Consider the following 17,041-nt stretch of genomic DNA (forward strand, 5'->3'; position numbering starts at 1 on the left):
ATAATAAACCCTTCGCTCTCTGTGTATGGTGGAGGACCACTTTTAATCGATTTTAAGCCACAACGAATGGGCAGCACACAGAGAAAACCCCAAAAATAAAGTTAAAACGATGTGATGAAAACACCAACCGCGCTCTTATGCGCTCTAAAACTCATTCACGGAGAGACAATCAATTTGTTGTGGTGTCCGTAGCTCGTTATCGTGATAATTAGGATATTTTAGGGTTATAACAAAATGATTAAGAAATTGGCAGGATATCCTTGAGATATAATCTTAATTGCTTCCTAAAATAATCTCAAATTCTTATTTTATAACTCCCAACATTTTTATCCATTTGTTGTAGACATCCAAGTGAAAGGAAAATTGTGTCAAATGGTGGAAAAAAATCGCTAAAAGAATTCTAAATTCTTTAATTAATTGCAAAAGAAATGTCCTTTCTTATTCTCTTTTTACATGGACTTTGATTTATTGATACAATTTTTCTCCCTTTAAATATCTGATTCAATTCCAATAGCTGCGATAGGTTGAAAAATCCAATTAGTGTTGTAAATTAATAACAATCAGTGTACTACACACACCCTTTGTCGTATTTTCTGAAACTGTAATTTCTCGAGAAAACTCCGCTGGAGGGGCTTTTTGTTCGAAAAGTGAAATAATTCATTTTCCTTCGTTAGGAGAGAAAAGCCCTAGAAATTGCAATTAAAAGGGAAATATTGAATTTGTCACTCAATTTGAATCGCATTTTGCATTATAAATGAGCAACAAGCATCTCATGAGTTATGAAAACTTTATGTATACCAACAAAATATACAAAATTTCTCATGAAAATAAATTAATTAGTGGAAATGGAGGGGAAATGAAGGAATTTTCCTTACCTTAATCGATTTGTATTTGTTAATTAAAATCACACTGAGAAAACTTTTTTTTTGGTGGTATGTTCAATTAAGTGCATTTACCTATTAGACTATGTACTATGTACTTTGTACAAAATATACATACATATATAAAGCTCCAATATTGAACTTTCATAGCGGAGAGTGACGTCAGTTGAATACTCAAAGCACCTGCTGAATTTAATAGGGCACCATCGTGAAGAAAAAGAGCTTTTCGTGCTAGTAAAACCGCGTTCTAACCATAAAATTAACACCTTTTGTCATTCCCGAATTTGTTGTTCATTTTTTCTCTCTCCATTCTTCAGAAAATGTTCAATGCGTGCGCCCCTTGGCACGTTCTTCATTGAAATTTTATGGCGTCTTCGCGCGGGAAGGGGAGCAAGATTTTCACGATTTGGCAGGTAAGAGTGATTGGGCAAAGAGGATTTTCCACAACATTCCATGAATGCTTTTTTGTTACTCCCTCCTCTTTCACGTGGAATTCGGTGTGGATACTGCGTGGCTTTTGTAATTTCCAAAACAATTCACGGACAATGGAGAAATTTAATGTAACATGAATCATTTTCACCATTTGTGGTTTGTACAGTATTATATGGCTTGTAAAATATCTCAAATAGCAATTTAGAATTCTCCACTTTTATGTACATACACGCATTTTTAGTAGATTTATTGTTTGAAGAGCTTTTGCGGTGGGAGCACATGAACTTTGCTATTGTAAATAATTTATTTTTATGTTTATGCATTTTTAATGCACATTCATAGTTAATACGTTTTTTTATTGGTTCGTGTAGTAAAGAACTTCATGAATATAGGGGATGGGACGGAAGTTTAAGCTTTAAATGTTTTGTTAGAAAATTCTTTTCTTTGTAATATTTTACGTCTCTGTTTTCTTTATGTTTTATTGTGTTTTATGCTCTTATTACAAATTGAAGTAAATTGTATGATAAAATCAATAAGTTTAAATAAAAAAAATTGAAATAAAAACTAATGCAGAAAATATTATATCCATAAATATAGTAAAATTATCAAATTCAGTTTAATGAATATTTAGCGACACTTAACTTTTTTTTTTTTATAAGTAAAGCCTCACGTTGTAACCGCAATTCATTTAATGTGTGGTGGTGGTTAACACCGAATTCATAGCTCACCATAAACTATAAATGCTTATCGTAAACTTTCCCCATATATAGTGCTATTTGTCCGTTAGGTGAAATGGAACACGTGAAAAATGGGAAAGGGAGAAAAAGGCAACATTGTGCAATTCACTCACCATTCATATAAAGTTATAATTCCACATGAGAAAAATGATTGGCATTGGTACAAAATGCTCTCGCAATTGCGGTTCCTTTCGTGGCTGAGGGATGTGATGACACACAGAGGAATGCGTGGGTGGGATTTGTTGGTATTTTATTCAGTTTTCGCATGCACTGCAAACTGATATGAATTCCACCGCTGCTCGCGGGGAAATTCTCTATATACACACAGGTATTTGTTCTGCTGGAGTGACAGGAAGGTACCTACTCTTCCTGGCCCCTCTTACACCGTGAATTTCACTTGTCACAAGCACAGAATCACTTTTTGGGAAAATGCTTCCCATCCCCCATCCGTCCCCCAGAAGAAACCACCCACCACCCACCCCCGCACAAACAACACAGTGCGAGATAAATTGATGCAAAAGAGTTTAGAGGCGTCCAACCCCCCGTGGACGCAGAGAAGGCACCCCGTGGGAGTGAGAGTTGATGTTTTTGGGATGGAAACGCGACCTTTGCGTTTGGGGAGCTTTCGTAGTCACGTGCGCTGTCGGTGGCGCAGCCGTTCAGACGAGCACCGTATGGGGAGCTTTTTGGAGAAATCCGATCTCGGCCGTGGCACGGGTTCAACTGAGGCGCCGTCGCTCTGCCTTGGCGCCGTGTGCCAGGAGTGAATTATAATTTTGAATTTGCACCGGGACGATGGATGCGCAGTGCGGGGGAGGGCATCCAGTCGTGCATCTTTGCTCCCCCGAGAGGAATGTCTTGAATATCGCACCACACGTCTCTTCACAAATTCAATATTCACCAGATTTGAGATTCCTTTGAGCTTTCTCATGGAGTTAAAATTGATTTGCAGACTGAAGATTGAGATAGAATTCAAAAGCTTCAAAATAGAGAATTTATTTGTTTTGATATTATTTTGCAATTATTTCTTTTATTGATGATTAAATTAACACATATTCCGAGCTTTAAAAAAAAAATAATAACTCAATAAATAGAAGAAAAATTTAACATTTCAACAAGTTTCTTAGAAAATCTGAATATCACAAATCAGCAGAAATATTATTCTAATTTTCTTTTCTTCTTCAATAATATTCGAATAAATAAAATTATGCTATAAACTACACTTGTGAGCTTTCAAAGAATTTTCTCTTATACCTTGCCTCTCTTGCTTTGATTCTCTCACTCTCTGTCTCCCTATTTCCTTTTTCTCTATCTGATATCAAAATATTTGTTTTTCCCACAATGTGTCAGCATACGTTCTTTTGTAGGAGTTTTTCCCGGAAATCTATACCTAAGCTTTTCTGAAGGAAATGAAGTAAATATTATTGCTGCATAATATCCCTATAAATCCATTAGAAAATCCTCAGGAAGAAAACAAGATTTTCTATTAAACTATCATTGAAATAAAAATATAATAGTTTTGTACTATTCTCAGGAAAAGCTCATATCTTTGGCATTGGGTCAAGTGCAAATGGAACATGTCTCTCGCTCAAATTTCACCGAGCTCAAGTGCATTTGTGCCAAATATTGGAGAACTCTGAGAAGCTTCATGATAGTCGTAGCTTTGTTGTAACAGGAAATTAGAGAGTATTGTGAGCTTTTACCACCCACCCCAATAGACATGTAAATATTATCCATTGAGTGTGAGTTGAATTTAATTCAAAGGTAAACAAAATAAATACATTCCATGCACGAAATATTGAATGAGTCGGAAAACACATGTCCGCAATAGGCGCATCAATGTTTCCAAGCTAATTATGAAAGAGTGATGAGAAGTGAAAAGGATATGGAGGGATTTTAATTATGATGAGTCTGAATCAGAAACTTAATTAGTTTCGTCTCGACTTTCATTCACGTTACTAATGAATGCAATTCATAATTTCCTTTCTCCTCTTTACTGACTCATTCATGAAAAATAAAATACAACACACTACCACCACTACATAATACAGGAGATATATTAATCAGGATTTTGGGATTAAGGGTTTTCTTTCACCCAATGCGCTATTTTTTTTTTTAAAAGAGAAAATCGAGAAAAGAGAGAATAAAAAATCATTTTGCTGCTTTACCTTGAAATGCATACACATTTTATTAAAGGACATTCCGTATTCTCTAAATAGGGGCTTTTTATTGCCTTTTAAAACTCCTTAAGGAAATAGGGGAGATATAAAATAAATAAATAAATTTTCAGGTCCTGGGAAGGTGTTTAATAAAAATTTCAGGGAGATCCGTCGAGGGGTAAAATACTTTGCATGTTTCGTAGCATTAAATATTTCCATGAAATATGTTGAGCCTTCGCTGTATTCTGTTTTATCGATAATCCGGTGGTATTACAAAAACTATGTTTCAACGGCGATTTAAACGTTTTTCGACTTTTCAGAAAAATATCAACGAAGCAAAGAATTAGGTAATCAAAGATTTAAGTATAGTTTAAATAGAGGATTAAAAGAACATTTTTATAGCAACAAATTCATTTTATTTATACTCTTGTGAATTCCATCAATCTTGTGTTTTATTCTTTTTTTTCTTAATTACTCACTTCTCATTAAATAAAGTTATCGGATTATACATAATCATGCTTCCTTTATCTCCTTTAACTAGTTATCCTATCAGTTGTTTACTTTTTTTATTGAAATTTTGGTGTATAATTTCTGGCTTTCACAGTATAATCTTCATTCCACAATATTATTATTTTTTCACATTCCCTCTGAAAATTCTCGCACAATTTTACTCTAATTATGCTTTCTTTCATCATTCCATTAAAATTGAATTAATTAATGAAGGATCATTTTTTGCAAGTTTCCTTTTCTTTTATTTTTTGTGGATAATTTAATAAAAATAATGGCAAATTTATTCCGAATGAATCCTTAAGATGTGAATTAATAAATCCTGTTGTCATTTTCCCAAAAGTTCCTTTTGAACTTTTCACTAAAAGCTTTTCTTTCTGTGAAGTTCCGGCATATCTTTCGCCCTAAAATCTCACAAAAATCTTGCTACAAAAGAAAATGTGAAAATGACAATTTTTTTGTTAAATAAATTCCTTTGCTTTCGATTTTCATTTCATATAAATATATGCTTCTTTAAATATTATTATGTATAATAGTAAAATTGAAATCACAGACATAATAATTCTAATATGCTTACACTGATCATTGGTATGCTCTATGCACATTCTATATAATGTAAAATTTGCCATATTCAATCATATTTCAGGGATTTAAGAACTAAATTCAAGCCAGAATTATTTGTTTTTAATAGAAGAAAGGATAGAACATAATGGAGCAGAGAAACTTTTATTTCTTTTTTTTCAACAAGAATTTATACTAAAAAATTATTTTATACAGTGAAAATATTTAGATAATCAAAAAAATTACACATCCATTCAGGTTCTTTTTTCTTACATTCCCTTCATATACCTCTTCCATTTCCACGTGTTTTCCCTACATTTCTTATTTTTAATTTTAAGTCGTTGCTTCAAAATGTCATGAATGTGAATTTTTTTTTAGAGAAATTCCCGACTTTTTTTTCTTATCTTCTCGCGGCTGAACTTTGAAAAATTTTCCACTAAAATTGAATGATATTTTAATATTTATGAATATATGTAGAAATATTTCCTGGATGATTGACGCAGGATGTTATGCACAATGTATAGAAAAAGTTTCTAGTTATTTATCGGTGCAGAAAATTGAATCAGCTTTTCAAGAAACGCTGAGGAAAATCAAGATTTGCTTGCGGAAAATTTTCAATATTTTTTTTAAAAAAGAAATAAAATTAAAAAAGCTCAAAAATTGAGAAGCTTTTAAAAGTAGAAATTTTCATTAAACATCATTCATTTTCAGTTAAAATTCCCAAAATTTAGCATCCTTTACGTACGAAATATACATTCCAAAGAGTCTCTATAAAGAAGATTAAACTCACGGAGATTTTTTTTGTAGGATGATTTTCAAATTGAAAAATCACCTATCAATGATTTTTTACGTGTAAATTTTTCCTTCTCTAAACATGCAAAATTCCAAATAATTACGTATATTTTTTTTTGTTTTATCTCTATCATTAACTTTTACTTAACTTCTTATTCAATTTTTTTTATCTTCTTTAATATATTTTTTTGTTCTATCTTGAGTTTTTTTCATGTTTTTTTTTAATTTGATTTTTGTAAGCCCTGAAATTTTGTACTTCCGATTATATGTGTTTATTCCTTTTATTTTTTTTATTAAGTTTAGTTTTCTTTAAATTTTTCTTCCACCGTCTTTTTTAAAGGGTAAATATAAGATTTTTTTCTTTCTTTTGTACTTAATTCACTTTTAGATATATTTAAAGATTTTCCTCATTTTGGGAATTTGCTTTCCCAGTGTGTGGTGTATAAAGAAAAGTCACGGGAATTTTTTTCTTGCTTATTTACTGAAAAATGCTTTTTGTTTTTTTTTTTGTTAATAAATCGATTGCGGAACGATGTGAAGGGAAGTGTATGAGGTGTCCTCAGTAATGAGAATCTTGTGTAATTTCTATGACAAACATCTAATCTTTACATATAATCCATTACTTGTATGATTTTTTTATTGATAAATATTTTTATTATATTTTCGTGATCAGTATACGTTTATTCCATCATTTTTTTTTAAATAACTCCTATCTCTTTCTCCGCTAAAATGTCCTTTCTTCTTTTTTTAAGATTACATTTTTTTTAATTAAATTTTACAGTGATTCTTTCTACATTGTCAATTATGTTTTTTTTTAAAGTTAATCTTCAGTTGTTTTTTTTTCTTTTATCTTTTTAGTCACTATAAACAATAGAAAAGAGACCTCTAATTGTTATTTTTTCAATTAAAATTTTCTAATTTTTATATATTTTCACATTTTATCATTTTTTTGTTAAATTTATTTTGTTTTTACTTTTTACTTCCAAAATTGTCATAATTTTCATTTCACTGTATATTTCAAAACATATTGTTTTCTTTCGTTCAAATTTCACTTTTATTAACATTTAAGGTATACTAGACTTTTTCACATTGTTTTTGCATATCGTCCCTTAAGACGTTGCTCATATTTTTTTTTACTCTTTCCTCCCTTTCCTTTTTAGTCAATGAAATTTGTCAGTTTTTTTAGTGCTCTGCCTTTCATGATTATACCATTATTCGTCTATATTCATTAATCTTTTTCAATTTAGAAAAAAAAATCCATTAACTTTAAGTCAATTTCTTTTTTTGTGTTCATACAATGTCAATAATTATACAAGAATCATCCTAATTTTTATTTTCATTATTATTTTTTGTTTACTTAAGTCCTTAAACAGCTCATTTTTGTCATCTAATATCTAAAGTATTTATTAGCTATCGTATCATTTCAATCTAATTTTTCTTATTTTTTTGTTAATTTTTTTTTGTAAACTAAAGAGAAAATGAATCCAAAGGATGTTTTTTGGTGAAATTTTGAAAATGTTTATTTTTAAGAGAAATTAGACGTAGGATGGACGGTTAAAAATTTCAGTTTAGATACTGAAATGTTTAAAAAAAAAAGATCCTAAAAATATCATTCACACCTCATTCGTACACTGTATACAGAAAATATTTTTTATTTAAGTGTTAGTAGAAAACCAATTCCGTTTTTAGATTAAAATGTTAGGACACTTCTAAACTGAGAAAAAAAATTAAAGAGGTACCTACCATTGTTTGGAAAAGAACTAAAACACAAAAAAAACTTCAAAAAAATCCAAAGAAACTGAAAGAAAAAAAAAACAATCCCTGCTTAAGAGAAATTTTGAGAATACTTTTTTTAACCCATTTTTAAGTTATTTATTATATCCACATTTTTTTTATTTCTTTGTTATGATTTTTTATTTAAAAAGTTTTACCTAATGAAAATTGAAAACCTTTGCTTAATGAAAACTCTTCTAAAAGAATTAATGTTCAAAAATAAAGTTGATATGTAGATAGCAAACCATTAAATAATAAATGTAGGTAGGTATCTTTATATATAATAGCCCAAAAAAGCTCCATGTTATGTATTCTCAAATTTTCTCTTAGGATCCAAAACGAGTAAAAAAAAGAATAATTTCAATTTGTTATTTCTTATTATTTCTTCTCCTTTTAAATTTTTTAAAAGATTATTCATAGAGAAAATTATAAACATAGTTTCTTTTCACAATAAGATACAATTCCTAAGAACAACATAAAATAAATCATAAAAATAAATCCTCAAAATTAAAACGTTATTCTCTCAACTTCATCTAACTAAATTTTTTTTTATTTCATTTTCACATGTTGATTTTTTTCTCAATTTTTTTTTGAATATTTCTTTATAGAAAATTACAATTTCTATTCATTTTCCACACTTTAATTTTCTTCATAGTAAAATCATTCATTTTTTTTTATTTAAAAATAAGGGTATACTTTTTTGAGTTTTATACTCCTCCGAGTTTTTTACTGTATAAAATGTTGGTGTATTTTTTTTACGTTATTGAGGTAGTTCGGGTACAAAAAGTCAAAAGTTTCTCGACCTTGTAGTAATACTATTGCATTGTTTGTTTTTTGTTATTAATTGCAGTCCCTGAGATAGAAAGGATGCATTATTCTATTGTAAGATAAATCGTTAGATTTGTGATTTGTTTTTTTTTATGACAAAGAATTTGCATGATGTTTTTCTTTTAAAAATTTTCCATCAAATTATTCCTAATCCTAATCTTTGTGTAATTGGTTTTAATTCGTTTTTTTAGCGTATAGCTTAACCTATACATTTATTTGCAATTAGTTGGTGTAACTAATTAAATTCACCACAAATTCTCCGCCAAATTCTACAAACATAAAATCAAAAAATAATTTTTTTGTGTCATTACGACAAAATTAAATTCTAAAAACCTAAAAGAAATATTTTTTCACTTTTTTTTCTTGCTATTAAGATATGATTTAATCAAAAATTTGGCTCAAAAACACAATTTAGAAGTGTCCAACACTTTTCACGTAACTCCTTTTGGAGCCGAATTATTTTTTTTCTTTTTTTTTATTCTAACATTTACAAAGATTTTTTTTTAATCTGAAAAACTCCTCTATTGTACTATTAACCTATTGCGTCTGGTGTATTTTATACATATTTTTTTATTTTCAAAAAAAATCTAATTTTATCTTTTAGCAACATTCTTTTCTTGTTATGGAAGAAATATTCACATTGAACTTGATTTTTCTTTATTTTTCTTTTTACAAAATTCCATTTAGGCATTATATTGCAACTATTTCTTTTATTATTTTCTCGTAAAAAAATTCAGATCTATTTACAGTGCAAAAGAGAATAAGTTTTTTTTTGCTGTAACATTGGTTATATAGACATTTTTGTAACACTATTGAAAAATAAAATAAAATATCTGCTCTATTTTGCTATTGTTTTTCATTCTGTTCCTGTAAAAAATGTTTATTTCTCTCTATTTTTTTTAAAATAAAAAGCATCAACTGTTGGTATGTGATTGTTGTGTTATTTATAAAAAAGAAAAACAATAATGTGAAAATTACAAATAAAACTGTCACAGTACTGTAAATGGGTACTGAAAAAATATACTTTGTAAAAAATATCTCTTGTGTTTTATTTTTCTTTAATCTATTTCTCTCACATGGCTATTATTTCTTGTTAGTTTAATGGCTCACAATGGTATTCTCTTCCACAATATATTCAATTTATTTTTTTTTTTACTTATGATTTTTCTCAATTACTTTTCTTTTACCTTCTTTTACTTTAAGAGATATTGTAAATATTTTTATACAATATTACAAATATTACAGTAGATAATAAAAGTATATAGATTCAGTATACGGCAATATGCAATATATTTTGTAATATAGTAATATAGTTTTTTTTTAGTTGAAGAGTCTGTAATATTTTTATCAATTTATTTATTTAAAGAAAAATATTCCTTACTATTTTTTTTTAATAGAAAAATCTTCTAAATCCTCTAATTGTTCTTTTTTACTTCAATAAGTATTTTTATAAAAAATGGCGAGGGTGGTATATATACTTGAAATCAGTTCCTATTGCGTATTTTTCACTATTTACAGATCCATGCTAAAAATAACGCAATCTGGTATTTAAGAAGTATTTATTATAAAAAATCCTTTTAAAAATCTGGACTTTTCCTTGATAAACTTTAAGAGATTTCTTTGATTTTTATATTATTGATTTATCAACTTAAATTGAACAATATTTTCAATTTTAATAGGGCGGTTAAAAATTAAATTTTTCACTGAATAAAGATTTAAGAAAAGCTTAAAAAAATATTTCTTTTCCTCAATTGCATTATTTTCATCAAGGATCTGTAAGTTTTTGTTTCAATTTCATGAGGTTACGGAAGTTTATTTGTTTTTTTTATTTCTTTTGGATATCAACAGATATCCGGCACTATGAAACAGACTATTGGGGTTTGTTTTAATCAATTTGTTGTGCATTTTTTACATATTTTCATGCTGGGAAATGTGACTAAATTGAAAATGAAAAAAAACAACAAAAATACTGACAGGGAGACTGATCGGTTCAGTTTTGATTTTCTATTAAGAATGTTTACAGTTGGTTTAAGGGTGGTGAGCTTTTCTGTGGAAAGGGATATTTTTCAGTGAGGATTTTATGGATGCAGAATATTATTAAAAGGTTTTGAAATGTTGAGAATTCTTAAGGACCTTCGATACCTTCTCACAGTTCTTTGGGATTTAAATTTAACTAAAAGATTCAGTTAAATTTTCCCCAATAAAACTTTCCATTAAATTATTGAGCTTCAATGATTTTTTTTACTTCTGACAGAAGGAGGCTTACATTGCTAACTAAACCTAAAATCTATCAGATTAATCATCGTTTAAATCCTCAAAAAATCCTCACTGAATGAAACCATATAGAGATTTATAAAGAACTATTGCTAATCTGACTATTTGACTTTGCTATTGACGGAGGCAACTTACAGTGGAAATAAATTAAGTGCAGCCTTTTGCATTTGTGTTTGCTTCATAACAGAAAAAAGAAAATATTTTCTCTATTTACATACAATGCCTATTGATTGCTTCATTAATAAAATAACATTCTTGTTTTTTTTTCTTCATTTCTATTTTAATATTATTACGACTTGATGGTGAAAAGGAAAATGAAAAAGAAAAGAGACGATTGCAAAAATATGCAGAACAATTAATAGAATATTCATATTTATACACAACAACATTATTTTTCTTTTAATAATTCTATTTCATTTATATTTAAAAATGATTAACAGCAACGCTAACTTTGGGGATTTTTACTCTGCTTGGAAATTCTTCTGGAAGCATTTTTCATTAATTTTCTTTTATGCTTATTTTTCATGCTATTGAACCTATATACTGAATGTTGCTACATAAAATAGCACATTTTCTATGGAGATTCTATTGCCACTGCAAGTGCCTTTCTAAGAACTATTTCTTTTGCTTGTGAAAATCAATTTCCTATCACTGTGATAGGAGCTATAAAGAAAACCTAAAGTAGGTCATAAAGGGTATATTTTATGGGAGAGGGAGGGATGATTAAAATGTAGGTATTTATTAAAGAAAAAGAAACAGTGTTTCATTTACTATTGTGTGAGTTTGGCACAGAGTTGTGGGTCAGTGTTTAACGGATATTTTGATTAAACATAAGACCATTTATGCTATTTACATGGAAAAGATTTTTCTTATCATTGTGATTCTAAAACCTCTTTTGCATATTAGTTTTTTTTAATTAGATATTTAGGAGGAAAGTGTGATAAAGATATAGTAAAAATGACAGATTAATGTTAGTTTTTTCTCTACTATTTTCTAAAATATATATTATTTTTTCCTTACCAAATTATTTCTGTGTTAATTTCAGATTTTTTTTATGTTGCATTTTTGATATATTTTTTCATCATTATAATTTTGCCTTAAATAAGAGAAATAAAACAGAATTATCTTTTGTGTTGTACCTGAGTGTGTTGCACGTGTGACTAGTTGAGTTTATAGTTATATTTTTTCATCTTATAAAATATACAATTACATATTACTGGGAGGGTATTGGGAGGTGGATGTGTAATGGATTGCAGGGGGAGTGGTGGATGAGAACAATGCTACTGTTATGGATTTCATGGAAGTATATTGAAAATAAATCAAAAAATAAATTGAAATATTATGGATTTCCAATTTTTTTGCCTTGATGATTTTTCTTAAAGAATTTTGAGAAAAGAATATGCCAAATATTTATATTTAGGGATTATTTTTTTGCAACCAAACACTCACATATTTTTTCCATTCATTCGTACCAAAGAATCCGAAATGTATTTAATTTTTATAAGAATAAATTTAGATAAATTGCAAAAATTTAACATAACGTGAAAAGTAACAAGGAAATAACGATTTTTTTTCAATTTAGTCCTTATTAGACTTTTTTTTTCATATAAAGGAAATGGTTAAAGGAAATAAAAAAAGAATATAGAAAAAAATAAAACATGAATCATAATTTGGGAAATAAATTTTAAAAGCACAATAAACAAATTCGTTAGCTTATTTTATATTTAAGGACCTTATTCAGAAAATTGCTTTTCTTTTGCTATAATTGATTTTGCAATTTTTAACAGAAAAAAATCAATTTCCTGAATAAAGAACTATTTTAATTTTACGTGGAATATTTCTTCATTTTCCAATTTCCATTTTCAATATATTTTTTTTATCAATAATTTCTCTATCATACCTCTTTCTCCTTTCGAATTTAAAAAGCAAAATGGCGACACAATTTCCGAAATAAAAACGAGAAGCATATCGTTTAATTTTTTTTTAACCAAAAAATAATGAAATAACATAGAAATGTGCTCACTATGGAATAAACTATGCTCTTTTTTACCTAAAAATTTTTAGCCTAAACATTTTTTCATCATATTTTTATATTCCAAACATTTCCGGACATAGTGCTAGATTTTTTCCATCATATTTAGTTTTTTTTTTTTACAAATTCCTAGCTATTATTTTTACGCCCATTTTTTAGCCTAAAATCCATTAATTTTTTTCTCTTATACTTTCTGTTATTTACATATTTTTATTCTTTTCCCGCCATTTATGATTATATAATTTTAACTTGTCACCATTTCTTTTTTTTAATATCCATCCTCTTTGCTTCTCACATGACATTTATTTTATCTTCATTATTTTTCTTACCGAGTTTTTGCAATTTTTTATATCCCAAAAGAAATTTCCACTGATTTCTTATTTTGCATTTTTTGCATGAAAGTTTTCCATTTTTTTAAGCCGAAAAATTATAATTTTCTTTTCAAAATCAATGACTTTGTCATACACTCACAGTACCTTTTTTATTTTTTTTAAATTCAATAATCCATTCGTGCAATTAATAAAATTAAATTAAGGACATTTTGCTGTCTTTTGGTGGATTAGATGATCTACACGTTTTTTCTTTATTTTTTTTGCTTCATTCTTCACGGCGTAAGGCTTTTACGTAACAGTATGTGTGTTAAAAAGCATGAGCTTTTCCTGTCTATTATGTTGAGTTAAAAATATTGCAAAACAGTTCACTTGATAAATTCTATTTCAACTTTGTTAATGAGGAAGGTTATTTCAGAGGGTGGAGGGAGGGTTTTATATTATATGTAGATAAAAATTTAACAAAGAAAGGAATGTGTATGATTCATCTAAAAAACCTTTGATTATGTTTATTTTTATGAGTCTCTATTGCGTTGAGGGTAGTTTGTTTGCATTAAACATTACAAAAAAAAACATGTCTTTGTAGAAAACACTTAAAAAAATGAGGTAGTTGGTAAATGAAAAATTTTCTCCGTTGAGAAAAGAAAAACTATTTATAATATTACAGCGTCTTATATTTGAGGTATTTGAGTCAATTGTAATCTGTATTGTTTTTTTTTTAATTAAAGAAACTTAAAAATCGGAAAGTTAAACTATAATTTATTAAAAAAAAAATTCGTGTTCTCTGATGCATTTTGTACTTTGTACAAAAAAAAATAAAAGGAGAAAAAAGAAGTGAAAAGAAAATATGAGAAATTTGCATCAGAGGTGCACAAAACAATTTTCTCCGTACTATCATTTAATTTAAATATTTTTCTTTCATAAGTAATAGTTAATTATCTTTCTTAATTGACACAAAAAATATAAAATAAAATAAATTGTAGCAATTAAATAGAAGTTATGTTGACGTTCCATGCTGCTGAATGTTAAACATTCGCAAGCACAGTTGGGAACGTCTAAGATCACAGAAATTTACTGGGATATTTTTATTGTATTTTTTTTTTTTACTTTTTTCATCGACATTTTCACGTTTATTTATTTGTCTCATAGTTATCGTGTGAGCTGTGAAAATTCATCGTATTATGCATTGGGCGTTGTGAGAACAAAAAACTCTTTGTTGCGTCACCTTTATAAAAAAAAATAATAATCATAATAATTAATAGTAAATGGTATCTTCATTTTTTTTCATTCAATAAATTAACATTATTTCACGTTTTATTTCAATAAATTATCACCCTGTTCATGTATCCGTTCCTTTTTTAATTAAATTTGTTTGTAACTATTGCAATTAATGTTTTCTTTCACTTTGCATAACACTATATTTCTGGTTAATTTTTTTCTTCATTAAATTTATTAAAATTCATCTTGTCGAAGGAAAAATTCTTCGATTTCTTTTTTTTTATATTTTTTCAAAGGAAAAATATAAAACTCGGTAACTTTCTTTACTAGCAAGAATTGCGTGGTTGATTTTCATAATTTTTTCTTTGTAAAAAAAATTATTTCTTCTCTCTCTCTCTGATTCCTTTCCTCAATCTTGAGTGGAAGGAATCATCTCCATGGGACGATACTATATCGTCCAATATACTTACATTCATCGACATTACAGTACTAAGTCATTATATATTATCTGTATTAATGGACTTAAATTGCCCCAACAGCTTTCATTACTTTTTTTTCTTTCAGTGATAATTTTATTATCAAAAAATTCATACCACTCTCTTCCTTTTCTTCCTTTCATTTGCTTTTATTGTGAGAAAAACTCACCACCACCCCTCATGATGTGATCGCAAAATGCAATGAGATTCCGTAGGATATTCAGGTAAATTGAATTTCACGACTTTAAGTTTCAATTTGCATTTTAATTATTACAAATTGTTTCTGGGAGGCACCGGTTTGTTTCAATTATCCATTTATTTTTAATCATTGTCTATTTAAAATTTAAAAAATTATCTTTTACGTATTATTGCATTGAAAAAATCGTCTCACTGAGTTTTGGCAGTTATGAAAAGTCATCCAGTTTTGTTTATTTTGCCGCAATCGGAAAGGAAATTCAATGGGCAGCTCTATTTTCTTTTTTTTTTTTTTTGATTTTTTTATGTGTAAAATTGTGGCATCTCATTTAAGTTTCTTTATTTCTATGTTTTTTTCTTTTTAATTATAATCCTATTTGATCTATTGTTGTGATCTTCCATTTTGCTAAAAATATTCCATTTTTAATAAAAACACAAAAATTAATTTCCCATTGAAATATGGCTCAGATAAAAGCACTTGATTGATTATGTTTTGTACATTTAAATTGTTTTTATTCTCCTTTATTTTCTTTAAAAAAAAATAAAATTAAATTAACAGAAAAATATATTGTAACGGTCGAGGGCTTTCAGATAGGTAGGTATATAAAAAAAATGTCCCTTATTAGGAAAATTCATTAATAAATCTTAACTTTTGATCAGGAAAACTTGCTTTTTTGCTCAGGAGAAATGAATTTGGAAAATGATCCAGAACAAAGGACTAATTCACTGATCAGAAGACTAATTACTTTTTATGATTTGAGTGAAAAAAAGTACAGATTTTTTAAAATTCAAATCAATTGAAAAGAAAAACGAAGCATAGAATTTTGTTTAAAAATTGAAAAGAGAGAAAAAAATTGAAGACAATAAAACTTGGTTTGTAGCAGGTACTCTGAGTTCAATAAGTAGCAATATATTACTATCCATTTATATCAATATATTAATTTAATATTAGAATAATTTATTAACGCTGTTCTCTATATGTCAATTAATTATTGCAAAATTACAGTATCTATGATCTCCACGTTTTTAATCCTCATTTTTTTCTTTATAAAATTGTACACTATGTACACAAATTGAGTTTATGATTCAATAAAAATATTCTTTCACTTTGTCTCTTTTTTTTTTATTTAACGACACTTGCGGTGATCATTTGGAAGTGTGATCTCGTATAAGTTTATGTCTTTCTTTGTGTTTTTTTCTTAATAACTGGGAAGGGGTTGTATCAATATCCCTCAATTTAGAGGGCGGTAACTATAATTCTTCTATTTATTTCTTTTTGGGATTATGCTTGTGGGGGTAACTTGCATTTGGTTTGTGTTTATAACTTGTGTTCTTGGGGGGAGGAAGTAAATAAATAAATTCTGGAAGAAATCGCAATAGAATCTCATTGCAGATCACAGCAAAAGAGTTTGTGTAGCAAAAATTTCTCAAAACAGCCCATTTTCATTATTTTCATTTTTTGTGTTTAACTTTACCGCGACTTGCCCTACCTTCAGCATGAAGATATAGTTCTGATGGGAGCCTCAGTTTTGTCTCTTTTGGGCTTGAGATGACCTCAGTTGGGTCTACTGTGTGTGACTCTGCAACTGACTCATCTGGTGCTGGTCGTACTTTATGCTGTTTATGTTGTACTGTTCATGCTTGTGCTCTCGGGCGATATGTCTTCGCACCGTATTATTCCGCGTGAAGGTTCGCGTGCAGTAGGGACATGGGACACGGATACCTTGATGGCGTTGTCGAATGTGGGCTCGCAGGTTTGTTTCATAGCCGTAGAGTCGTTCACAGAATGGACATTTTAGTTTTTTACCTGAAAAAACATTTTTTTAAATGAAAAATTTATGTAAAGG

General features: G+C 28.3%; 2 protein-coding genes across 7 annotated transcripts in view; both read right to left on the minus strand.

Moving 5' to 3' along the window:
* The window catches only part of LOC129788971 (dual specificity calcium/calmodulin-dependent 3',5'-cyclic nucleotide phosphodiesterase 1-like), a 155,009-nt gene extending 152,253 nt beyond the window's left edge, over positions 1-2,756 (minus strand). The window contains exon 1 of one of the 2 annotated variants that reach the window (XM_055825517.1): positions 2,164-2,756. The gene's annotated coding sequence lies outside the window, so the exon portion shown is untranslated. The remainder of the gene's footprint in view (positions 1-2,163) is intronic. The other variant, XM_055825515.1, reaches the window with a different exon arrangement.
* Positions 2,757-8,200: 5,444 nt separating this feature from the next.
* The window catches only part of LOC129789041 (zinc finger protein chinmo), a 44,666-nt gene continuing 35,825 nt past the window's right edge, over positions 8,201-17,041 (minus strand). For 2 of the 5 annotated variants that reach the window (XM_055825656.1, XM_055825658.1), the window contains exon 8: positions 8,201-17,001. In XM_055825656.1, coding sequence (XP_055681631.1) covers positions 16,760-17,001 — 242 coding nt within the window. In that variant the 3' untranslated portion in view covers positions 8,201-16,759. The remainder of the gene's footprint in view (positions 17,002-17,041) is intronic. The other 3 variants (XR_008750421.1, XR_008750420.1, XR_008750419.1) reach the window with 3 other exon arrangements.

This window comes from Lutzomyia longipalpis, chromosome 2, assembly GCF_024334085.1.
Source record: "Lutzomyia longipalpis isolate SR_M1_2022 chromosome 2, ASM2433408v1".
Taxonomy (NCBI): domain Eukaryota; kingdom Metazoa; phylum Arthropoda; class Insecta; order Diptera; family Psychodidae; genus Lutzomyia; species Lutzomyia longipalpis.